This window comes from Taeniopygia guttata, chromosome 4A (assembly GCF_048771995.1).
Source record: "Taeniopygia guttata chromosome 4A, bTaeGut7.mat, whole genome shotgun sequence".
In the NCBI taxonomy this organism is placed as follows: Eukaryota; Metazoa; Chordata; class Aves; order Passeriformes; family Estrildidae; genus Taeniopygia; species Taeniopygia guttata.
The window spans coordinates 7126922-7153054 of NC_133029.1; the positions used below are offsets into that span (position 1 = coordinate 7126922).

The 26133-nt window shown below is 45.2% G+C and overlaps 1 protein-coding gene across 1 annotated transcript in view; it reads left to right on the forward strand.

Annotated features, from left to right (window-relative positions):
- The first annotated feature begins 639 nt into the window (after positions 1–639).
- The window catches only part of HS6ST2 (heparan sulfate 6-O-sulfotransferase 2), a 127673-nt gene continuing 102179 nt past the window's right edge, over positions 640–26133 (forward strand). The window contains exon 1 of the mRNA XM_030272532.4: positions 640–1300. Within this exon, the coding sequence (XP_030128392.4) occupies positions 789–1300 (512 nt within the window). The 5' untranslated portion in view covers positions 640–788. The remainder of the gene's footprint in view (positions 1301–26133) is intronic.

Sequence of the window (26133 nt, forward strand, 5' to 3'; positions counted from 1 at the left end):
GGGCCGTTCCCCGCGGAACACGACCCGGGCCGTTCCCCGTGGAACACGACCCGGGCCGTTCCCTGCAGAACACGACCCGGGCCGTTCCCCGCGGAACACGACCGGGCTGTTCCCTGCAGAACACGACCCGGGCCGTTCCCCGCGGAACACGACCCGGGCCGTTCCCCGCGGAACACGACCGGGCTGTTCCCTGCAGAACACGACCCGGGCCGTTCCCCGCGGAACACGACCGGGCTGTTCCCTGCAGAACACGACCCGGCCGCTCCCCGCGGGCCCGCGGCGGGCACAGGGCCCCGCGCGCACCGCCGGGGGCGCGGCGCTCCTCGGGCCGCTCCGGCACGGGCACGGAGAACAGAGCCCCGCGGTGCGCCCCGGGCTGCCGCCAGCGGGAGCGCCGGTCCCGGTGCCGTGCCAGTCCCGGTCCGTGCGTGCAGCGCGGTGCCGGTATGGTCCCAGTCCCGGTGCCGGTCCCATTCCCCGTCCCATTGTCGGGGCCGGTGCGGGCGGAGCGGCCGCGTGGGGCGGTGGCGGGGAGGGGCCGGGGGCGGTGCCGGGGGCGGTGTCGGTGCCGTCCCGCTCCGCTGCCGGTGCCGGGGCGGTCCCGGCGGGGGCGGGGCCGCGGCGGGGCGGGCGGAGGCGCGGCGGGGCCGGGCGCGGGGGCTGCCGGGAAGGGCCGTGGGCAGCGGCGGGCGATGGCGGCGGCGCGGGTCCCGCCGCGGCGGAGGCGGCGGCGGCTGCGGAGGCTCTGAGCGGGGCGGCGGCGGCGATGCGCGGCGCTCCCGGCGACGATGGAGGACCGGTCCCACAAGGTGCTGCTGGCGCTGGTGATGCTCTTCCTCTTCGCCGTGATCGTGCTGCAGTACGTCTGCCCGGGCACCGAGTGCCAGCTCCTGCGGCTCCGCGCTCTCAGCCCCGCCGCCGCCGCCGACCCGTACCGGGCGGAGGACGAGACGCCGGCGCGTTTCGTTCCCCGTTTCAATTTCTCCGCCGACGACTTGCTGCGGCGGGTGGACTTCAACATCAAGGGGGACGACCTGATCGTGTTCCTGCACATCCAGAAGACGGGCGGCACCACCTTCGGGCGGCACCTGGTCCGCAACATCCAGCTGGAGCAGCCCTGCGAGTGCCGCGCCGGGCAGAAGAAGTGCACCTGCCACCGGCCCGGCAAGCGGGAGACCTGGCTCTTCTCCCGCTTCTCCACCGGCTGGAGCTGCGGGCTGCACGCCGACTGGACCGAGCTCACCAACTGCGTGCCCTCCGTGGTGGACAGCAAGAAGGAGGTGCGGCTCCGGCCCTCCAGGTGAGGCCGTGCCCGGGGCTCCCCGCGCTCGGCGGGACGGGCGATGCCCGGGGGCGCAGCCTGGCGGGGATGCTGCGGGGGGAGCGCGCTGTGAGCCGAGCATCCCGGCACGGAGCGGCGGTACCTCCGGGAGCCGTGCCGGCCCGGGGCCACCGCTCAGCGCTGCAGAGCGAGCAAAGGCTGCCCCGCTCCGCCCGCAGGGAGGTGATGGAAGTGATGTCCCGCCGGCTGTCGCGGGTGTGACCGCTGCTGGGGAGAGGCCGGGGGTGATGAGCCCGGTGATACGGGAACAGGCCTGGCAGCTCCGCAGCTTGGGGACCCCCGGAGCAGCTCTCGCTGCAGAGAGGGTGCTTCGGCTGCCTGCGAGCTTCGCCCAGAGCTTTTCCATCTTTGGCTGTACAGAGCTGCTGCGGCTCCAGTGTGCGCCAAGAATTACTGTTGGTTTTGGGAGTGTTGGTGAGCCTCTCGGTATCTTGGTATCTTCTTGGTACCTGAAGTTTGGCTTCAGGATGGTGGCCATTCAAAGTGAAGGTTACTGTTATGGCTGAGTTACCTGCAAATATTTGCATTGTTCTTCAGCCCTAACCTTGATCATTTTGTGCTTGCATTTTGAATTTTACTGGTACTGCTCTCTCTTTATCCCTGGACCTTCTTTCGAAGTTGCCAGCCTCCCTTGACGATAGCAAGGGGGTTGCCTAAAAGTTGCCCCTGCCTTCCAGAAGCCATGGGGCTTTTCCTCTGAGCAGTGAGGACCTGCTTCTTCCTCTCCCAGAGCTCTTTGATGAGAGCCCACCTTCAGTTGTAACAGACTCAGGAGCTTGTCTGTGGCTGTACCATGTAGCAGAACTGCTCAGGGTTTCAGTGTCTTTTCCCTTTCTTTTGTGGGAAATTAGAAACTAGAGTATCACTCCTATTGCACTGTGAGACTAATGACAGGCCTCTTTACAAAGAGGCTACTGTTATATATCATGCTATCTGAAGTCAAGTCTAAGCACAGATTCACTTGTAATACAAAGCAATTTCTTTCTAGAATTCCTTTTATATAGTGTGACACTACACTGCCATCTAGTAGAAAAATGCTTAGCATCATTATGGTCCTGTACCCAAGGAGCAGCTCTTCATCAGACTTGGCTATTGTGATTCCTGCTCTTTTGTCTTCCCTACTGCTTTAAATTTTAATTGTCTAATTTTTGTGACATCCCATTTGCTACATCAGGACCAATTCCTTGCCCTGTGGGTCTAATAGCTTTCTGGTTTCAGGCTGCTGAGCCTTGCAGCTGCATAGTTTATTTTACCTGTCCTATAAACATGTTGTTTGTCAGCAGAAATGTAAATCACATAACATGTGCTCTGTTCTGCTGTACCGCTTCCAGTGATACGTGTTCCTCTTCAGAGAGGGGCCTGGCCTCCAAAGCTGTACCTGTGGGTCAGGAATTTCCTTCCTTTCCTAGAGACGAGTCTGTCTGTGCTTGGTCTTAGCTGTGCCCTCCAGAAAAATGGGAGGCTCCTTGTCCTGAACCCATCACCTGAGGGGGAAGGGAGCACCAGGCTCAGAGAGCTGGGGTTTTGTCTGCAGCTTTTGGCTTTGTCTTTTTCTTTTCCTTTGTTGGATACCAGACATGCTTTCCTGAGTTGGAATGGAAGCAGTGTGTGTACCTGCTCAGGAGTTCAGAGCCATGGTTCCTCATCCTATAAACAATGTCTGCTATCACAACTGACTTCTGAGAGGTCTCTAGGACTTGTGACTTGGGATTGAAGCCAGGAGAGAGGGAGGAAAATGAAGCTGTGATGATTTTGTGTTAGGTAGAGGTCTACTCTCTCAAAGCCTTCCAAGTGATATTATACTTTTAATAACCTAATTACACAGCTTGCTGAATAGCTACAGTTATTCTCCAAAAAAAAGTCTTGACAAGCAATTATTTGGACTGCAATTTCTAAATGTTTAAAAAATACAGGAAGAGAAGTTCTTAAATGAACAATAGTCCTTTCAAGTCTTTCTGCCCATTTTAATACCTTGTCTTTAATTTTAGTTTGTGCTCTCTATTTAGCAGCGGTTCAGCTGACAACTGGTTAATTAGCAGCTCTACCCACTGCCAGTAGCACACAGGAAATCTAAGCCCTTTCTGGGCAGATAAAAGCTGCTTTCAGAGCAGCAGTAGGTGTGGGATGGGGTGTCTAAGCAGAAGCCATGCTGGCTCCAAGTGAGGTCAGCTTGGGTTTTCCTGACCTGAGGTTTTTAGGGGGAGGTCTGACTATCCTGGGTCATATGTGCTCGTGGGAAGGGAAAGGAAGTCACAGCCCTGGTGTGCAAATCCTGAGAGAAGAGGAAGCAATTTGGAGGAGTGCAAGGCCCATTTGGGGACCGTTGTGAGGGCAGGGAAAAGAATTCAATCAGGAGCAGAGAAGTATTTTCTCAAGTGAACCTTGGCTTGAAAAGGGTAGGAATTCCTGCATTTGTAGTTGAGGTGATTGAAAAGTGAGAGCTGTTGCGAGAGTGATTTGAACTCCTTGGCAGCTGCATCAAGCAGTCTCCAGTTACTGTCTTGGGGCTGTGTAGCCTTGTCTGGAAATACCCAAATGTTCCTTCAAACCTTTTAGCTTGCACATATGTGTGATTTCTTTGCACAGATGTGTGTCTTTTCAGGTGTGGCGAGTCTTTTTGTCAGATTGCTGGTTACCTGGGCTGGTCTCTAGGGGTCTTTTGCTTTGTTTAAAAGTTGAGTCTTTGTTAGACTGGAGGAAACTTTGTCCTGCACCATGTAATGCTCAGCACCAGGTACAGAGCATCTCTGTGGTAGGATATGATGGGGTCAGCCTGGAGGGTGTACACATGAAGAACCTTGCTGCCTGCAGCAGTCATCCTGCTCTTAATTCCATTAGTAGTCTGCCTCTGTTTTCTCTGGGAATTGCAGGTTTGGAGCACAGATTCCTTCACTGGAGCAGTAGAAATACTCAGGATGGCTGTTGTGCTTTAACACAATCCTCAGGTGGGTTTAAAACCATGGTCCTTTCCTGTCTGTGAGCATATAGGTTCCCAAAACTTCCTATTTTTTTGTAATGGTGGCTTGTGCTCCTTAATAAGTAGCAAGCAGATAAATAGATCTTCTCATTTTTTAGTTCTTTCTTCCCTTGGAGGAACATGGCTCTCTGGGTGTAGGCGGAGGGATTTTTGGGTTTCTCTCATTGGATCCCAATGGAGTGCATGTTCTGTATGCTCCTGTTCCATCAGCCCTGCTTGCTGCTGCAGCATCCAGAAATCACAGAAGAGGGAAGGGGGAAGGTATAGGCAAAATTGATGCTTTCAGTGCTCTGGATCTGCCACTTGGGAGGTGTGTGGAATGGGCTGATGGTGGTGGCAGAAAGGAGAGGATTGTCTCAGCTTCTTGGCACCAGTGGTGAGAAAGGAGAAATGTGCTTTTTCCTAGTCATGAGTGACTGACTTGGGTCACTTGATTGATTGTGGAAGTCTCAAAGCTTTTGGCACACTGAATGGAGGCAGCATCCAAAGTAACTGTGCATCACAGAACTGAGATTTCTCTCAGCTCTAGCTAATTATTATGGAAAGTGTCTACTGAAGTTGTCTACAGCAGTAAATCCACTGGCACCATTGCAAGAAACAAAAGGCCTTGAGGTTAGACAGGAAACTGTAGTGAGACATAGGAGCAAATACAGGTACCAACATTCTTAAGTGGTGTCATGGCTTTATCCCCTCGTTGGGTGAGAGCTGTGGCTGTGGTTGAAGGTCGGGCTGTGTGTGATGTTCCTCCTGGGTAGCGTTACAGGAAGGAGATGTTCCCTGTTGAAAGGAGAACGAGCTTGTAGAACTGCCTCTGGAGCCAGAAAGTCTGAGATTGGAAGAAACTTCGTGCTGCTGGTACAAGCCTGTTGGACCAGGTTGGTGCCTGCTGGCTTTTGGGAGGCCTGATTTTGGCACCAGGGTGTTGTGATGTGGGGCAGAAGCCGCTGGCAATGCATGAGTGTTCTTATCTTGTCCCTGCACGTTACTGCAACCCTTCCAAGTTGAGTCTTACAAAAATCTGAGAGAAAAGGTTAAAATATTTCCTAGCAAACTGGAAACACTTATAGTGTGTGTCTCTGTTGGCTGAACAGATTAATCCACATGCTCTTGAAAATGTGGAGTCATCTACTCTGAGGTCTGCAGGACTGGCTCTAACTGAGGTGGGATAAGTTTAGTTTAGTTTTCACTTTTCCCCATAGTGAGTTTTTGTTGTCGTGCTGTGTGTATGTAGCTATGAAGGTATTTGTAACAGTTTCCCACTGAACTGCTTTGGTGTGGAGGGGGAAAACCATCACCAAAGCACTGCCAGGGAGAGAAAATTCATTTGTAGGGTTTGGCTCTTAGCAGCTGTTGAGTGTGCCTCTCCCTTCTGCACATAGCTGTGCAAGTGGATGAACTCCATGTTTGACCTGTAGTGGTGGAAATTAAGCCCCATAAATCAGCACTAAACCCCTTGTAGGCAGAAGAGGTGCTTTAGGGTCCCAAGGCTTTGGGTGGATAATGCAGTCTGCAGCAGGAGGTGGACAGTTTAAAACCTCTGGAGCTGGTGGAGCAGACACTATTTCCAAGGATAGAGTGCCCTAGTGCTGCTGCTCTCAGGGTGAAGCCTGGGGGGCTGCTGGGTGAGAGAGGGGACCAGCACAGCTGAGCTGGAGGCTGAGCCAGCAGATGGGATGCCCTGCTGCAGCTTGGGCTCTGGCCAGAGCACCAAGAGGGTGCCTGCCCACCCTGAAATATGCATCACTGAAACCCCCTGGGAAAAACTGGGCAACAATTATAAAGCAAAACAATCCTAAACCAACAAATCACCAAAACCACCAAACAAAAAAAAAATCCCAATGAAAAACCAGAGCTTTTGCAGAGATGCTGCCAGGTGAGTGGCTCTGAGCTGCTTCATTGATCAGCAAGATTTCCTAATGACCCTGCTTGTTGCAGGGTGGGATTTGCAGCGAGTGCTATCTTGCCACCCACAAGCCTCCAGCAGCTGAATTTTCCTGCATGGCACCTGTTGGGACCAAAGCAGTAGGAGCAGTGGACCAGCCTAAGAGTGAAAAAGGGGTTTTGAGGGGAAGGGCAAGGCACTATTTTCATAAGTACAAGTGTTTCTTTCATTTAATCCCATTACAAGGACTAACCTTGAAAGGCTTGGTTATGAATTTAAGTTCATGGGTTTTTTAGGTTTGGACTATAGGACTTTTAAGCTCTCTAAATCGGTATTGCTGATTTTGCAGATAAAGTTTGGACTTCTTAAAGAGATTTAAAAATAATTTTTCATATTAGGTCTCTTCAGTTCTCTAAGTCTTTAATAAAGTGCAAATTGACTTTTAGTTATTTGAAAGTATATGTTTCCTACTGCCTTTAAATTTGGAGAATTTCTTGTGGGTAGAGAGAAGGCATTAATTGTTGCAGAAATAACCCCCAGTGATTGGAGTAGAGCAAGATATGAGGCACAGGTGTTATACTTTGAATTGTTTATTCCATATGTTATCTGAGTTGGTCCTCCCTAAAGTAGAGAGTGGGAATTTGAGCACTGTGGCATGGTGCTGCTGTACTAAGAATTGATTACTTTTTATTAAAGGGTACCTTTCTGTTAATTTTTCTTTTGGAATTTATAAATATTCAAATTAAACTATAAATAAATGCTTTGACTATATTAAAATAGACACAGATTGTGCCTTGTGATCCCTCTTGATAACTTTATAACCTTTAAAAAAGGTTATCAAAGGCACTTGGAAGTCAGGCGTTACCAATCAGTTATTTTTATTAAAAGACAGATTTTTAAGTTTAACAAGTTGAGCATTGGTTCTGAGACATATTAACTGAGATTAATTTGTGCTTCATTTATTTAATCTGAATTGTCAGGAATCATGTTCTCTACTGATGTAAATGTCGGCAAAAAGGACTTATTAGTAGATTTGATTGCTTTTTAAATTTAACTAGCAGAGATGCACTGGCATGCCTAAGAGAATTGGTCTGTTTCTGTGAACAGTTCAGTGCCTAATGAATCACTTCAATGTACTTTTCTGAAGGAAAGCAGAGCAATTTAAATGTGCAATGCATTGATTTACCTCAAATGGATTAGGCCTCTGTGTGCAATCCTTTGCATTAATTTACTTTCTCCACAACTGTAATAATAAAGGCAGCATTTCTGTATGGCAGTGGCCCAAATTAGCTCACATAACTTGCTAGAAAGCAAAAATAATTGATATGTGACTGAAAAGGGGATGTTGGAATGGGTCTTTCTGAGAAGACACAGGCTATGGGTAGTGCAGCAGGGTCCAGGATGCCTCTGGGAGCCATGCCAAGGGCAGGACAACTTGGCTGGATGGAGTCCATGTCAAATGAACCTTGTGTCAAAGGTTTCCTTGGCATTTTCATGGAAAAAATGTTATATGTATATATATGTATTTGTGATTTGGTGCAACTCTAAGATTTTGGTGATGTGGACAAGTTTATCTTTTTTAAGTTACTGAAGAAATAATACAAAATCTTGTAACTCCAGCGTATTCAGCTTATTTTATTCTTGCAGTAACTTTTCAGTCATCCCTTCCCCTCCCATAAGCTCAACCTGCTGAGCAGCCAAGCGGCCAGGGCACAAAACTCTGGGTAATTCCTTATTTAACCACTTTGCTACAGCAATGGTGCCTAGGCTTTGTTTCACTCTGCAGGGATTACTGTGGGTGAGCAGCCCTCAGCCATTTTTGGAATTATCCTTGTAGGCTCCTTACATACTTGTGAGGATTAATCTCCCTTTCCCTTCTCGATCAGTTAATTCCCATTGCTGGATAGCTGCCTGCCCAGATGGAAATAGGCAGGGAAGCAAAGCTGTGGAGCATCCCCAGCTGCTGCCTTCATCCCCTGGGAGCCTGGGGGTGGAATTCTTGCCCCAGCAGTGCCTGAGTCTGCAGCATCTTGGGTGGAAGCAAAGCCGACCAGGACAGGAGATGTGGGACTCTCCTTTTCTATGGGATGATGGAGGCAGCATGGTGACTGGGGTGGGGGGAAAATGCCATTCCTACCTCCTTCTTCCTCCTCCTCTTCTTCCTTGGCAGCTGGCAAGCGTGGATTACTGTTTGTGATTGACTTGCTGATGCTGGCAATTGTACATTGTGTTCTGGGACTAATGGGGTAGCACCGAATTATTCAGGCGTTATTGAAACGAATCACATTTGTGATGAGTAATAAGTAGGAGACTTTGGTATTTATGAATAATTAACACAGTAAAGTTTTTCTTAGACAAGAAGAAATTATTTAATTTCTACTGTGAACACTGTAAAATTAATGAAAGATAATTGCATTTGCTAATGTGAGACTAAGAAGCCAAAGCAATCTATTCTTTTGCATTTAAGTTCACATTGCTGATGTAAACAGCTAATGTAGATTTCCTTTAATATGTTTTCATTAGGTGGGACCAGTGTTTAACATGGTGTGGGGTGGGTTTTGTGGAAATAGAAAAGTCTAAACATTTAATTTGCTGTTGCATTTTCCATCCATTCCCAGTCTCTGGGTGGATAGTGAATGTATGTGTATAACAAGATAATATTTTTGAATAAGTGGCAATTAGGACCAGCTTTTTTTCTTCTTCTCTGACTTTAGCCTTCTTTCTCAGCTGTTCATGCTTTTAAAGACAGAATCCATTTAAGCTATTATATACAGCTTTGAGTGAAATCTCCTCTTTTTTAGTCTTGAAAAAATCATTAGTCTTTAGAGGCCTATAAATCATAAGATCCATTAGGGGTGAGACTCAAATCATGTTACTTCGTGCTTCTCAGCTGCTTATCCAACTCTGAAAGAGCCAAACTTTTGATGTAATATAACTAAATATATGCAGCTATGAGGGAGATAATCTTGCAGCATAAATGATTTTGCACATCTCCATAAAGGCATGAAGAAGAGAATGCCTTTCATGAGATCCTCATAGCAAATGCTCCTAATTTCCCATTATCAAAAGGATTGTGCAGTTTTGATGCTCTCAGAGGTCCAAGTAGCTGGAAGATCAATTCTGCCATAAATTTTCTTTTTTTTTTTTTTGCTAAGGTAAAACATTGCAAGGCTCCCAGCAATGGCAATCTGCTCATTCAGTGCTCTGTTTGAACTGTAAGATCCTTCGGCAGACGCCCAAATCGAGTGACTGAAACACTCTCTGCCACTGATTATTTTCTCCAGCCTTCCTTGGGTTGAGAGAAAAGCAACTATTTTAACCCCCCTGTTAAGCAAAACAATGTTTCCTTGGTCAGAGCCAGAGAAGCTGCTTTTGAGAGTTTCTTTTTGAGGGTAACTGAGGGGAGAGCATTTCCTTTTGCCTGTGGGAAAGTTAGTTCCTGGAGCAATCCCAAGCCATTCTGAGGTGGCAAGTTTTTTTTTTACTGTGGGATCAGAGAAAATTATTTGGAATAAGCTTGTATCCTGCTTAAGCAAAACCTGCCAGGTACTAACTTTATCATGTTTTTTGCCAGGAGTTAATTCACCTTGATCGTGAAGATGCTGTGGGGGTTCTCCTCCCCATGGAGGACTCAAAGGGGGCTGGAGGTGGGAGGAGGCATCTGTCCCTGCAGCATTTCCAGAAGAGTGGCCTTTTTTGTTCCTCCTGGAACTGATTCCACCAACTGTAGAAGGGGAGGAAGATGGCTGTGGGGCTTCTGCCTTTCACAGAGCTGTTCCTTTTTCTTTGGGGGTGCTGGATCTAATCAGAACTGTGGTAGCACAAAGAAGGGAGAAGACAAAAGCACTCAAGGAAATGTCAGACACATCAGGATGTGCCTGCTGGACGGTAGCCGAGTGACTTGCAAAAACATAAATGGCATAGATTAGTCTTTAACTCCTTCAATTCTTACTGCAAGTCAATCTCTGGTAAGAGAAAAGGCTTGTCTTGGCGTGGTCACCATATTTTCTCTTTTACGAAGTGCACATCTTTAGCCAAAACTTTAGTAGATTTGGGGTTTTTTTTTTTACTTCGGTGATTTCCAGTAGCTATAGGTCAATAAAATGTGGGGTAGAATTTTTGCTTTCAAATGCAGCTGACTGTAAGGGTCAGTTGTTTGGCTTTCAGGTGGTGTGTGCTGCTGGGGTCTGTATGCTTAATTCTGGTCTGCAGGAAGAAAAAGTGGTACAAAAACATGAGTGGGATTTGAGAAACCAGAACATTATACCTGGAATCAGTCCTGTCTTCATCAGCAAGTCTGTCATCTCCTCTCAGCCACTGCCTTGTCTGTGTAATTCAGCTCTTTGCACGAAGATATCTTTCCATCTGTACATAGAATAAAGGGTGTTGGATTTGCTAGCCTGACTGCATGTAGTAGCTTTGCTGCCTGTGTGACTAGTCCTAGGCAGAGGCACTGGAAATATTTGTGTTCACTTTGAATTTGGGGAGCTGTAGTGTTTAAATAGAAAACCAGAGTGCTGTGGTGGTAGGTGACTGCAGCCTGCTGTGTCTGTGCTGGTGTCCTGGGAGGGTTGTGGTGTTCCGTCCCTTCCCAGGAAGGTAAAAAGGAAGCTCCCTGTCCATGTGGCTGCTGACTGGGGTCACACCACTCAGTGCTTCCAGGCCAGACCTCTTGCATCACCTTGGTTTCCCCCCTTTTCATGGTTGAAGCAGTGTACAGCTTTGCTCTTTGAAAGGAACAACTTAGGAAGATCCTAAGTACAGTTGTCCTAAAGTAAGATCTAATCATGCTCTAAAGGTCTTTGTGAAGCTGGTGCTCTGGCTGAAGGGTGCAGTGACAAAAGCCAGGACCTGCCCTCCAAACAGGAGACTTTGGGTGTCTGACACCAGAGGTCCTGACCAATCAGTAGGAATGGAATTGCTGTGCTTGAGGCTCTGCTTTGTCTGGTGGCTGTCAGAGCTGCACCTGCACAGAGTGGGGGGGACCAGACCATCAGAAGGCACAGTGGTAGCAGAGACATAGGAGAAGCTTCAGTTCCTTGATATGAGACTTCCTTCAGAAGTTAGTTCCTTGTATCTCTTAAACTGTTAATGTGCAAGACTATCCTGTATTGCCATTTAAGTCAGTCCTGCTTCAGATAGACCCCAGGTGAGCCCATAAACACAACAAATGGATTTTGCAAAGTAGAGTTATGAAAGCCTTTTTTCATCCCATTTCCAGAGAAGAGGCAGAAAATAAATGAAAAGAGTAGTTGCACCTGCAGCTGCTTTTCCTGAGATGAGCCAGCCTTCTACTGGTTCACTTTCCATGCTGATAGTTGCATTCTGGATGTCAGCAGTGTTCTGGGTTGGAATACGAGCACTCTCAGAATTTTATGGATAGAGACAACGTCCTTACTGAGTTAGATTTATGGGGTATTGCTGATAATACCTGCTGGAGATTGCAGCTCATGGTTTGCTAGCAGTGATGCAGAACAGCTGAACAAGAGGGCAGTGGCTAGGGATGAGTTTTGACTGAGAAAGAGTTCTTCAAGCTGCTTTATCACCCAGTATTTGTGGCATAGTTAACATGGTACCACATGCGAGAAGAAATTGCAGTTTTGCTAGAAATACAATCAGCAGAAAATACTGCACAGGAAATGTGTTAGCACTGCCCTGTGTTTTGCATTACTGAGCTATTTTGTTGCTTGCAAGGATGAAAGTGTTAATTGCATGTGGCCTGGGATTTGGTACAATACAGCTTTTGGAAAAATCTGCCATAAATGTTTTTAAATTTATTTATTGGGACATTTAAGTGTAAGCACATAATGATGCTGATTTTTCTGGAGATGGGATCAGAAGGAGGTTGTGCATCACTAGGTTTACGAGTCACTCACGATGTCTTGTCAAGCCTGAACTCTGTTGTGTTAACAAAAGTACTAAAATATATTGCTTAAGCATAGACTCAAAGCATTTAAATTTATTACTCAGGGCTTTGCAGAATAGGGATCAGTAACAGTGTCAACACCTTTTGTTGCCCTGGAGTGGCAAAGTTTTGTGCTCTGCAGACTTGGGGTTCCGTGTGTCTTCTCTCTTGTTTGGGATGCCAGCTTGGGATGCTGCAGTTCTTGCTGTCTTACACCTTGGGGTGGTCAGTGCTGCAGCCGTGTGTGCACCAGGACAAGCAGCGTGTGCAGGGTCCAGAGACTTTCTGAGACAAGGAAAAGTTGAGATTCCCTGTTACAGGACCCAAAGACCTGGGGAGCAGCTTGGGTAAGTTGATGGATCCATGTGATGTTGTCCATCCCGGCTGGTACATCCTTGGGTTGGGGACCTGGAGAACCAGAAGCAGCAGCTCTTTCAGACTCTGTGTGACAGCCAGACCTCTGCAGGAGGAGGCTGTAGGAAGAGATGCCTCTCCTGGGCAGGCATCCTGGTTTGTTTGAGGGTATAGGCGAAAATGGGAGTTTTAGATCTCTTTTCCAACAGCATTTGAAAGAGCACACGGAAAAGGCCAGCTCTGTTTGACCTGAATCCAGACCTCTTGTCAGCCAATCCTTTTTATAAAATTGGTCAGTGTATCAGGCAGCCTAGAGAAAAAAACACAGGAAGGACTTAAGAATAACTGAGCTCATGGTGAGATAAAAATTTCTCAGAGCCTGGATTATGGAGGGATCTGGTTATTTGTAAAATATATAAGCAGATTCTCTGGCTCAGCTGCGGAGGCTCAGCAGTTCTGCTGGAGGATTTGATGGTGTGCTCGGCTGGTCCTGCTGCTCTCCCAGCTTCAGCTGAGTCTGGAAATTGAGGTTTAAGGCTGATGACAACTTGTGTATTAAAAGTTACAAATTAACTGTACTTTAGAAATTGCAATTATAGGCTTTTTAAAGGAATCTAAGGCCCTCTTGTTTATTCTCTGAAGGGTTGGGTTTGCTTTTCCCATCATGTTATGTTATTTTTCTGAAATTAGCAGAACATTTTTGCTTCTGCTTTTCCTCATGTATCATCTGATGTCAGGAAGGTGAATTGCTTCCTGCAATAAACCTCTGTAATCACAGAAGAGTTATGGATATAAAGTGCAGTATCATACTTTATTTTTTCCCTTACAGTAAAAATATTTAATGTTCTATAAAATGGTCCATCAAGATAAGTGATATTCAGGTCTCTTTACTCTTGTGATAAAACTCTTTTTAAGGATATTTGTATGTCTCAGAACATGTTGGACTCCCAGTACTTTTAGTTGTTTATAATGGAGGTTAGGTTGGTTAAACCTGAGGTCAGTCATCTCATCATGATGGACACTCAGAGCTGAAATCTGATCATCAAGAGAAGGTAACACACTCTGTGAGGTGAGTTGCTCTTTTTTGGCAGCAGTTGTTACCAAAATGCTTTCCTTTGACTTTCATGTGTTTGGCTTCCCAAGACCCTTATTGAGAACAGCTTTGGGGTGGGAACCTCATCTCCTTCCACCAAACACTTGGCAGACAGAAGTCCCTGGACACATAAGCATTTACAAATGGCTTGCCTTGTCTAGGACTTTATCATATAAGGCGTGGCTAATAATTTTGATTATGGCGGAGGAGTGACTTATTTTCCTATGGAAAGGGGAAGCAGGTATCTGGGATGCAATATAGAGGCAGAAATTGCAGTTCTGGGCTGCCAGAAGTCATTCCTTTTTTTGTGTTTGTGGAAGTTTGTGTTGGGCTCTGTTACAGGACTTGGGAGATGTGCTTTTTTATGGATATAGGTTACTGTAGGATTTATGGAAGCTGAAGAGTACATTGTGTCCTTGTGTACAAGGGCATGATCTGTGCTAGTGTAAGTGATCCTAAAATCTGTGGTGTGATAGCTGCTGGGAGCCAATCTTGGATGTTTGGAGAAGTGAGGAGCAGAAGACAGACTTTTTAGCTCATGTGGATGACATTCTTTTATTTTGCAAGAGTTTTTTCATCTTTGCTTGAGCAGCTGAGATGAAACATCCCTTTCTGTTAAGGACAAAAGCAAAACCCTTTGCTTTAATGCAGGTAGCAGGGCTGGGCTGTGCTGCAATCACTTGGCTTTGATCCTTGGTTGTGGTGTAGGAGTGCACAGCTCAGGAAAGTGTAGTGGTGAAGTGTTTTTGAGTCCCTGGTTTAGACTGACACCTGTGTTGCTGGCCCAGAGTAAGATGAGATCACTCCAGGCTGCAAGTGCTGCCGAGCTCTTTGGGGTCACCTGCAGCAGTCACATCCCAGCCTCCTCTTCCTCACCTCCTGTTCCCCCTCCCAGCTGCCCCCCAGGCAGGGAGACTGGAGGAAAATTTTCTGAGAGGACTGTCAAAAAATTGGCCGTTCCCTCCCTCCTTGAAGATTGGGATTCTCTTATGGCCTTTTTTTTTATACACAGTTTTTATGTTAAATGAGCAGTCTTTTTGCAAGCTCCATTGCTCCTTCAGCTGGGAACAGGGTTTCTGCCTAGCAGAAATTTTGTGGTAAAATTTATTGTGCTGTACTTGAACACTAACCTGAGTGAGTTTTCTTCTTCTCTCTTTGAACAAGCTTTTTCCCCTTTTTTTTTTTTTTTTCCCCACTAATGGAAAATTTCAGCTTGTCCTCTGCTTAAACACAGTTCAAGCTTTTCCAGGAAAATGGAATGAATCAGTAATGCTTCCCACTTTTGCTTCTTATATGCTTACCTAATTGTATTACTTTTATTGTGGTTTTGATTGCATAAAGTCCTTTTTCTGGCATCATTTTCTGCATAAGAGAGGACAGACAAGATCTCTAAGGTGGTGCTTCTCCCTCAGGATCTGTGCTATCCCCAGACCCTCAGAGTTTGGAAATCACAGCTTTAGGAAGAGGTTGAATCTGAACAAAGACAGACAATTCTTACAGTGCGTTCTTCTCCTGTGGACTGAGGATTTTTCATTCAAATTATGTGCAGGAATGAGCATCCAGGAGCCCAGTAATCCTTTGAGCTTACCCTTTGGCAGCAGGGAGAGGCAACTTCCCTCCACAGCTCCCAGGCAGCCTCTTGGTGCTCCTCATTTCCTTTGCTGCCACTCACTCTCCTTGCAGATCCCAGCATTGTCCTAGAGGTTTGTTCTTAATTGTTTCACCTTTCACATAGACTCGGTGCTCTCTAGATTGATGTCTTGAAGCATGGGTTTAAAAATCAAATAAGCAAATGACTGCACTCCAGTGGATGCTGTTGCACTAGACATTATGTTTTAGAAATCACTGTGGTTAAGTGGAGTATCTCTGGAATCTTGTTTTTATCAAGACATTTATGTTCCCATCTAATTTTTGTGGAGAGTCGTTTAGACATTTTCCAGATTAGAGCATAATGGAACTGCTAGCTATAAATGTTCAGAGGAATCCATTACACATGCTGATTTAGTGGTTAGTCACAATTACTTTGGAGCTACAGTGTCAAATTTAACACCAACCTTCAAAACCACATATTGTGAAATCTGGTCATCATTTCTATGAGATGTTCCAGCCTCTCTGAGAAGATAAAGACATTTTGTACAGCAAGATATAAAAGCAATTTGGAGGGGACAGGCTGATGCTGGAGGAACAACTCAGTGTAAGAAGCAAACCAGCAGGCAGCTTTTCCCTGTAGAGTTTTAGCCTTTTTCTTTCTGCTTCATTGAAGTCCAGAAGGTTGGTGGTGGCAGTGGGTTGTGCTTATTTCCATGCATGGGATGGAACTGGAGCGGGACAGTTCCACTGTCTCCTGCATCTCCGTGCTGCAGCATTGCAGGGTGCAGGGTTCTGGCTGCTCCCAGACAGGTGCCCTTGAGGTCAGGACTGGTGTTTCTGTTCATGGTAGTGGAGATGTTCCCCAAGGTTTTTTGGAGAAGGCACCATAGAGCTGTAGTTAATAATTAGAGGGACTCTTGATTAACACAGGTATCAACAGACATTTTCACTTACTGTAGCTATATATAGGTGTGGGTTTAAAAATCAAATAGCATCTGCTTTAAGCAAAACCTGAGAGTGAAAACTGTTGCCTGTTTTGCTTTTGAAAGATCACCTTTTCCCTGTGATAACTCCCTGCTTGTTGCAGTTGGCTGCATGTTCCCACATCCCGCAGATGGGAATTGTGTGCAGTGTCTTGAGCTGTGCCTTCCCTGACTTCCTGGGGTGGGAATTATTGCTCTGAATTGAATGACCTGCATTTTGCTGGGTGTTCTTTGCTGAGGGGAGGCTTATGACCTGCAGGACTGAGTGTTTCCTTGCTCTCAGCTTATGAGTTGAAAGTGAGCTCGTCTGAAGGTTGTTAGAGCACTCTGTCTTGGGTTTTAAGCCAAGGGTGGTGGAGGTGGTCAAAATGAAATTAACCTGAGATTTAGAGGATGAGCAAGTAAGTCCCATTGAATTTGTACATGTTAGAGTCTCGGAACAATATTTATGTTAAGGGATGAGTGTGTGCAGTTGGGCATCCTGAAGCTCTTTGGTTGCTTTGTTGTCCAAAAATATTTGGACAACAAATATTGTTGTTTTATTTGGTGGCTAATGCTAGAGATGCTCACAGGATACCTGAAAGTGCTTCACTGTCAATAGGTTAATAGCATGATATAATAGCACATTTGAAAATAACGTTATTTGGTATTGTTAAGACTTGGCCTTAGTTTGGAATTTCTTCTTGATACCTGGAGGAGATATTAAAATTCTAGGTTTGTGCAAGCTTGAAAGGGTCAATACTCTGATCGATAGCTGAGTTTACTGGTAAAGCTTCCTAAACACATAGGAATTTTTAGATATTTCAGGTCAGATCCTCTTTCTTACCAGTTGCCCAGATATTAGAACACTTTAAGACCTGTCTAACACACAAATAATGTAACCCTTTCATTCCCTTGGGAATGAAACCTTTATTTTTGTTCTTGAGCACAAGGTAGACTTTTAGAAGAGGTAACATGAGAGGACTTCAGTTCTTTGTTGGAATTAAGTTTTCTGGGAGTTAACAGCAAGGTTGCTGTGAGTTTGAACTTCCTGGGGAAGGAGTTTGTACTGGTTATGTGTCTGGCAGCTCACCCTCAGCTTGCTCCTGGAGGCATCCACAGGGCATTGAAAATGTCAAAGCAGATGCTGTGCCCTGGGATGCTGCCAGGTCTGATCATGATTTGATCTCCAGAGCTGCCTGGTCTGGCTGCAGACTCCCCATCGTCTGTGCCCTGGACTTGGCAGGGGTGATGCTTTCATGGCCCAGCTCACCCCTGTTAAAGGCAATGGTACTCATCCCGTTGACTGCATGAAGAGCCCCCTTCCCTGGAGAGGCTGCCTGCCAGGAAAGGAGATAATTCATGCCCTGCATCAGCTCTGTCTTAAATTGGTTGAAGAGCAGGATCCTGTTAGCTTTAATGATAAGAGCTGGGATTTTGCAGTGTCAGCTCTTTTCCACAGGGTTTATGCTGGGACCACAAAACTCATAGGAGCTGTGTGATGGGATGAGAGGTTAAAAGCCAGTGTAATAGCCACAAAATGCTCCAGCCTTACAAAGAAATGTCACTGCATCCTCCTTGGATACTCATAATTAGTAATTCCTGATTTGCCCTGGTTGTTTGGAGGAGTCTGCTGGGAGGACAAGCCTGTGAGCTGCACTTGGCTGCCTAGTTAGGGCTGTTAAAGCAGAGTGCTGTTTCTGACATTGTTCATTTGTAGAACTGGGTTTCCACGTCTTGCTTTAACTGTTATCATTAGCAATTTTCTGGGCTTAATTTTGGGGATGTGAGAGTACTTTTGTGATCTCTGAAGCATTCAGAAGAACAGCAGTGTGTGGTAGGGACAGTGCATAAACCAGAACAATAGTATTGCTTTCTAAGTGTATTTTTTAAACTCTGTTTTTTCTTTAAAACTAATTCTTCTGGGCAACTCAACTGAGCATATGTATTATTGCTAACATTTTCCTAAAATCAGACCCAGTACATACAGGTTTTTTACTGTTGCTTTTAGAGGACTAATTTCTTTCTTTCTTTCCCAGTAGGCTGTGTTCATCCTGCTCTCGTGACTTTTTTCCTGTTTAATTGCTTTAGTATTGCATTGAGTTCTGCTTTCACTTTTTAATTGGCAATCGTATGGTGTCCATGGTGAAAGAGAGGGAATTTCACTGTGGAATTGAAGGCAGAGATTTAGACCACTGTGTTTTCATTTAATGAGGAAGGTACTTAGCACTTCTCTTCAGACTGTACCTATTACACCAACAAGTGGTGTCTGCTTAAATGAAGCCCATCAGATACATAATACATGCTTAACACTCTGTAAAGAATGATAAATTAGGGCAATGATAGCAACTAACCAAGACTTTGTGCAATGGCACAACCAAGGAGGAGCCAGTGGTGCCAGTGTCATGGAAGGTATGAGCTGATGTGGGTGGTAGGGATGTGGCCAGAGGAGCCTTTGCTTCTGTGGCTCTCAGGTGGGCGAGTCCAGGCTGAGTCCACCTTGACTGATGGACAGCTCTGTGCCCTCCTCTGGGCTCGTGGGCTCTGCATGGCAAGCTGGGCAGCCTCGCCTTAGCACTGGAGTAAAATGGTATAATTGAGATGATTTCTTCCCAGTGGGTTGACATACGCCTGATACCCCTCTATTCCTCACGTATGAATGCTTAGTTGCAGCTTTCATGCATTTTCTTTGTATTGGTTGCTCTGGGAGCTGGCTCAGAGCTGCTCAGACTTCTGGCCCTGGGTCCTGTTTAAACCATCCAGCCAGTTTTGTTAGCAGATGAGCCCTTCAGCTCTGCTGAGTTAGTGTATAAATAGCTTTTGCTACAGTAGTGCAGCCTCTATAAATGCCGTAATGTCTTGTCTGTGAGGGTTCCTGCACTTAACATTTTAGGGTTCTTAGGGTATGGCACAGACTATTATTGATCGCTTCTTATAGGTGCCTGGTGTTAGCATAAAACAGGAAAGTACAACTGGAGTTGTGGGGTTGTGGGCACTTATGTATAAATATTTTAGGGCAGCAGGAAGCCTTGGAAGGCGCAGTTTGTGCCCCTTGGTGTGGGACTGTGGAGTCCCAGCTCCTGTACCAGGGGGTCAGAGCCAAACCCTGCAGCCCTGGCAGCAGCAGGCACCGCGCACCTGGAGCTCAGTGCCTGGGTAAGGAGGCGTGAAGGAACAGCAAAGCAAGTTGTACTTTTGCATAATAACTGTGAGTCTCATCCTGCCACCTGCCCAGGCATTGTGGCTTTGAGGTCACATTGATGCAAATATGCTGTGCTGAGTGCTGGGAGAGCATCTTTCCTGCTTCTTCACCCTTTTGAAATGCATGCCACACGTCCTGGAATTCAGATTAATCAGAGGCAGGAATGTTTGTACCAAGATTGGCTGATGTATTTATTTTACCCAGGATTAATTTATAAACTCTATCTCTATCTGGAGAAGTTTGATTAGCATTATAAATCTAACGTGCAATGGATACTGAAGGAATTGAGCTTTAAAAAAGAGGAGATGGGAAATTAGATGGAGAAATTGGGCTTAAATTGCAAGGCTGCCTGTGGTCCTGGGGGAGCTAGGTAAGGTCATGTTCTCTGAAAAAATGTAGTCTATGTGGAATCTACTTGTTTTACGTATTACAGGTATTCAAAACATACTTAACCCAGATCTGAATGTGCCTTAATGATTTAGAGGTGATAACAATAACAGAATTTTTTTGTAGTTGCAAAACTACACAATATTTATACCTTAATGTGAACTGTGGAAACAAATATGTAAATCCCAACAGGCAGCTGTGATACTGGGTTTCATTTTTATGATGCACAAGATTTTGAGCCAGTGCTAGGACCTGACTGATGAAACCGTGCCTGTGTGAATGCATATCTATCCTGCATAGCCAGATGTTTTCCAAATCCTTGGTCAAGCTTCTTGCGGCCACCCTGAGAACATGAAGAGAGCCGATGCTTGCAGAATTGATTTCTACAAAATCCATAACACTGGGATTTTCCTCCAAGGGCAGACAAATGTCTTAGGGGAAAAAAGAAGATCTTTTCCTGAAGAGTGGTGACCAGTATTGATAAAGTTTAGTATTGAAATAGTTTTTAACTGCAGACCTGTTTGAGGGCAGGGGATATTTCTATAGAGTGAGAATGTTTTTTGTGTTGCTTCTTGCAGTTGCCTCTAGCAGTTGGGAGTCATTGAAGGAGGTCGTGGTCTGATTTTTTTTTGTTTTGGTTGCTTTCCCAGCTGTTCCCACTATGTGCTAAATGGGTCTTGTAACCTAAATGGACGCAGTTGCATGGATGAAAGAAAAAGGAGAGAGAGAGAGGAAGAAGTGAGGAAATATTTCATGAGGCGGTTGAAGTGAATGATTTTGCTGATTGGTGAGGTGGCAGGCGGCCATCTGCTCGCTCTGCATCCCTTCCAGCTGACCTTAGCTTTGTTCTTGGTGAGTTTCTCCTAGAGCCCGTCACTATGGAGAGGGAAGACATTCACCACAAACAGATTCACAGGAGGTCACTCCTTTGTCTCAGACCTTCTCTCTCTGTACCAGGTTGCTGAAGCCACCCTCACATCATCTGTCCTTATCCTGGAGCAGCCGGTAATGGCCCCAGTGTCTCTGTGCTGCTGACGCAGGCAGAGGGTCCTTGAAAGCAAGGCAGTGACAGTGCAGAGCTGGCATTTTCCACTAGGTCTGCTAATTAATTAAGGTCATATGTCCCAGCCATTAGTTTGGCCACTGCTTTTCTCCATTAAGCAGACAGTGAAATGCCAGGGAAGGGAAGAGCAGTTATCCCTTCCACAGAGCACCACCATGACTGGGGTGATGGTCACAGGGTGCCGTTGAGTCGTGGGTATGCCAGCCTATTGATGAAGCAGTATTTGCTGCTTTAAGTAAGAAAATTTGGGTTATGTGGCGAGAAATTCTGTATGCTGGAGTGTTTCCCTGATTTTTCTAAGGGTCTGCTTCAGTGAAGGCTTGCTGGAGAGTGAGCTGTTACTAGCTAAGCTAGCTGAGTACATGCTGGCAGAGCTGAGAACTAGGCTTTAGTATTTTTAAATAAGCAATCGTTGCCTCACTTTAAAAAAAAAATTCCTTTAATCAAGACTTATTGCTAATGTGGAGGACATTCCAGTGCAGAGTACGTCACCACTGCAATTGTCTAGACAGGTTACCAGTGCCCCTGTTAAGCAACCTCATTATTTATTTATAGTTATTTATTATAATAAATGCAATTGCCTGCAGTAAGACGCAAACTCCACTGAGTCATATTTCAGATCTCACAGCTGTGTTGGTTGAATTTTCAGAATAAATAAAATGTTTGCAGCTGCAAATAGAGCAGCCTCTTACACACTCGGGTGGCTCCAATTGGTGGTGTTCCTGGTAAAGGTACAAGAGGAGGAGATGCTCAGTTTTGGCAGGGGGAGGAGGAGCAGGAGGCATCCTTCAAGCCCCCCCACACTGCCTGCCCTTGGATGATCTCCTTGTGGGGTATAGGAGCTGGTGGAACTTGCTGTCATTGCTGACTTCAGCAGGGCTAGGGCAGTACCTCAGGTGCTGCATTTGAACGCTTTAAATGGAAAACATCCAGTCTGTGTAAGAAAATGACAACTTTATGGATTTGGGGTGTTATCACAGGGATCATGTTCTCTGTTGCAGGCCCGTTGACTTTGGTAGCATTATTTAAGATTTGCCTCTTTCAGCGGCTATGGTGAAAATTTGGTGTGGTTTTTTTCCCCTAGATTTTGTTGTGTGGCAGGAGCTTGCCAAAATCCCAACAGTTCCAGTTTTCTGGGATAAACAAGAAGCTTGCACGTATCTGACTTCTGTCCAAAGGGAATGACTTCCTCTTTGACCATTTACCCAAAACTTGAAGTTCTCTGAGCTATCTAGCCAAGGAGGGGAGGTTGTTAGTGAAGCTGGAGATCAACTCAGGAGGGAACTGACCAGAGGGAACAGTTTCCTTGCTCATCCTTTCTGATTGCTGTTCAGCCTAGAAATGGTCCCTGCTCTTTCTCCCCTTGGAGTCCCAGGTCTGCATCCTTCTGGGAGTGCTCTGGCTGCTGTCCTGGTTGTTAAGCATCTTCCAGAAGCTTTCCAAAGCTCCTCTGTATGAATTCCACTAAGTTTTGGGCATGTGCTACTTGTGCCTGTCCTCTTGGGTGTATTGTAATTGCTTCAGCTCCTTGGCTCTAGGGATGAATATTTATCCTAAATGAGGTTTATCCGTCATACTCACCCACCCATTCTGCAAAGCCATATGCAGAAGATAACCTTGTATGCTGACAAAAAATGGTGGAAAGCTTATCCAGTGGTATATTTTATATATATGCTGAGTGGCAGGATTATGTATAGTAGAACTGTATTGGTAAAGTTGGTCTGATGTCAGAATCTGGTCAAAAGGGTTGAGCTTGGCTAGATGTATATTTTCTTTCCTATAGAACTTAGTTTTATCAAAGTATGAAAGAACATTAAGTTTGGCATTTTATGAAATGACTTGAGGGATTTGAAGTTAGTTGTTTCCTGTAGCATTTGATAAAATACACAAAGGCCAGAAGGAATGAATGATTCACGTCTCGACTGTCAGCTGTGGTGGAAAAATGAGGTGAAGCTGGATTCGTGATATAAAAATCTGTTCATCAGCACTGGAACTTGTCAAAACATAATTTTGTCTTGTTAATTTTAGTGAGTTATTGACTCAAAAGTAAATCATAAAGATTTGTAGAAGGAGAGCAAAACGGTGTTTTAGAGTGAGTACTTATTTTTAGCTTGATTATTTTTTTAAAGGAAAATTTCATAAAACTTGCTGCTGTTATAAAGTTAACATGTTCGTGCTCCAATAGCACCTGCCTGATTGCAGAATTTGAGGTTTAATCATGCACCATCAAATTCTATTTTCAAATTTAGAGTTAAAACAGTCTTTCAGGCTTAAGTTAACGTGCTCACTTTCATTTCAGTGCACATAGTGGCAGATAATTATTGTGTGTGCTGTATTTCTCTCATTAGTAGGTTAGTATTACAGCTTCTGCCAGACCACAAATAATTAAGGGTTACTTCAAGTATGACTTTAAAAAAAAAAAATAGAAAAGTAGTTCTGAGGACTCCTATACAGTGAGGTAATGAGTGTCTGCAGCAGAGACCACATAAATTACTTAATGTGCCCAGATCAGCTGATAGTCAAATATAAAACCTGCTCAAGCTTGTTAGCTAATCTCATCCATAGAACTAACTGCCTATTCTTCATGGATGTTAACCCAGTTATACTAACTTTTTAAGGTAAAAAATCCACAAAAGTGGAAAAACTACATTTGAAAAGGGAATAATAAATGAGCCTTCCTGCTGTAATTAAACAGACCATTGGTTAAACAGACCTGTGGACTGATTCAGGCAGTGCTGTTCACCATGTGCAACTGGTTCTGTTCAACCACTGCTATTGAGTGTGGCTGACCAGGCACATCCTAAGCAAAAGCTGCTGCGATGGCGACTTCAAAATTCCTGTGCCAGTGTGTCCATGCAGCAGATGGACCTGTAAGAGAGAGGAAGAAGTAGGCTGGCTGTGGGGAGGATGTACATGGACAGAAGGAGTTCTTACACAACTCTCTTGTATCATTGACTTAGATGAATGAGTTTGTGTCTAGCAACAGATGCAAGTAACACAGCATTTTAGGTCTGGAAATTCCTCTAGGATCTCTGGATGAAAAAGACTCTATTGCTATGAATTACTTATAAGTAGTTTTGCTGGAGCCCTAATAAAATAACAAAATTTGAGTGGTTTGGGCTGTTCTTGGGCAGTGCAGGCGTGCCATGATCATCCATCCTTCTCCTGTCTCCAGAAACACTGAATAGTAGAAAATGCATAAGGGTCTAAAAAGTAGTGGGATGTGTAAGAAGTAGTACTCATCTTCAAAACTGGCTTGGCTGTCAGGGTCCCTCTGAAGTGCAGATTTTTTTTTTCAAGTGGTATTTGCTTGGTTTTTTACTGCTGAAAAGTAGTGAAGTCTTGGGATCCAGCTGGTCTTCCCATTCTTTTGGAAGGTGCTCCAAGGTGTGTGACCTTCAAAATTATATCAGTTTATACAGGAGACCCCAGGACCACCAGGTCTGTTGGCAACACTAGCAGAGTCCCAAAGGAGCTGGAGGCTCCTGAAGATACTTTTTATTGAAAGTGTTCTTATAGAAGAAGCAGTCCTACTTTCCGGGTCTTTTTCTTTAACTGTGTGGAAGATCTTGCTTTGGAAGAAAGCTCAGAGGCTGGTTGTTTTGCTTGGCTTGTGGATGGTGTGGGTGGTTTGGAGGTGGGATTCAGCTTTTCCCAGCAGAATTGGAAGATAACAGTCAGGAAAGGTGGGAAGGTTTTCCTTTATCTGAAGCCAAACAGCTGGTTGAGTAGAAAAGCAGGAATGGAGGACTATATCAGTAAAGATGCAGTTGAAATTGCTGGCTATGGGAAGGACCTTTCTCCTCAGTTCTCTAAGACTGGATATGAGCACGACAAGATTCTGTTGCAGAGGTCAAGAAATGTGCTGTAATTGATTTGTGCAATGAGCTGTCCCTGGGTGGAAGCTGCTATGTGTGTCTGGATAGGGAAAAGCTGTTCTTTAAATCTTATTCAGAAAGAATCAGCAATCCTTAGATTCAGGCTGGCTGAGAGGATCTCAAGTGGTTTGTTAAAAGCATGTTTGATGAGTGTAGAGGTGAAGGGAAGATGGGGAAAGCAGCTGGAGAGACAAGAGCATCCAAGCCTGGGAGGGGAAAGTCTGTGGAAGGTGAGGGCAACAAGCAGGTGGAGAGCAGAGAGGTGGGCTAGAGTCACAGGTACATGGAATCATCACTCTGGCTACAGTGCTGCTCCCCAGAGCTTTCTATTTCTGGTGACAGATGTGGAGAACTAATGTGCTGTGTTGCCAAAAGGAACAAAAATCCTAACACTTTGCCACTAAGGATGCAGGGCTTTTGCTTATCCAAAAAGCTAGAAGAAAGGCAAGCGTTTAACAGTGCAGGTAGTTTGACCCATTGATGGTTTTGTGCTTGTTCCCTCTCACTGGTTTGCTGGATTTTAGTAGGACTTTAATAAATGATTAAGATACCATGATCAATTTGCCTCACAGCTATTTGGGAGCTGATTTGTGGTGGTGGTGACTGCAGCTGGGGCAGGCAGGAGAGGGAGTCTTTAGCAGAGAGATGCCCCTTGGAAAACCAAATCAACCTCCCTGGCTGTAACTAGTTCTTCCTTCCTATGCCCTGCTTCCAACCTCTGATTAAATTTTGCTTATTTTGAAAAGGAGATGGCTTCTAAAAGAACTTGACAGTGTGTTAGTGAAACCATTTGATGTTGGCTGTTTCTGCTTTATAGTTTAGCAATGCTATTGAGACAGAGATCCTGTGATTTATTGTCTCAGATTCTGCATAAGATAGGAGTTGCAGAAGTAGGGAGAATTAACTGCTTTCCTGTTAGCTTTTAACATTCATGCAATTGGTATTTGGTAGGATCTTCAATATATATAATCTGTCACAGAAATATTCTTGAATTGCAGGTGAAGACCAATAGTAGTAATTTGGGGGAGATGCATTTCTATCTTCTGCTTTTGGTTTGGGTTTTTTTTTGGGGTGAGAGAATTTTTCTTATTTTGTTTTTTGTTTGGTTTTGGATTTTTTTTCCCTTGGTGTTAAAATCAATATTGAATGAGTGCTGCTTTGAAGAAAAATTACATTCAGGTGTCCAGAACCAGTAACCAGCAGTTGAAACAGTCTGAACATGGCCAGGCGGAGGAACAGGATCATTCATCATGCTTGCAGTTCGTTAGAGAGATAATGTTTGAGGAAATTAAAGCGTGGTGCAGAACTGCTCAGGGGTGCTTTTCGTGCACTGTGCATATGCTCATATTTTATTTGCCATTATTCTGCTGTAATGTATGTTTGGCTGCTAGCAAGCACATGAAAACCTAATATCAGGCTCAAACTGTGCCTCCTTTATTTATAAACAGCTTTTCTTTTGCTTTACGCTGATGGAGCATGATACAGAGACATCTTGCCA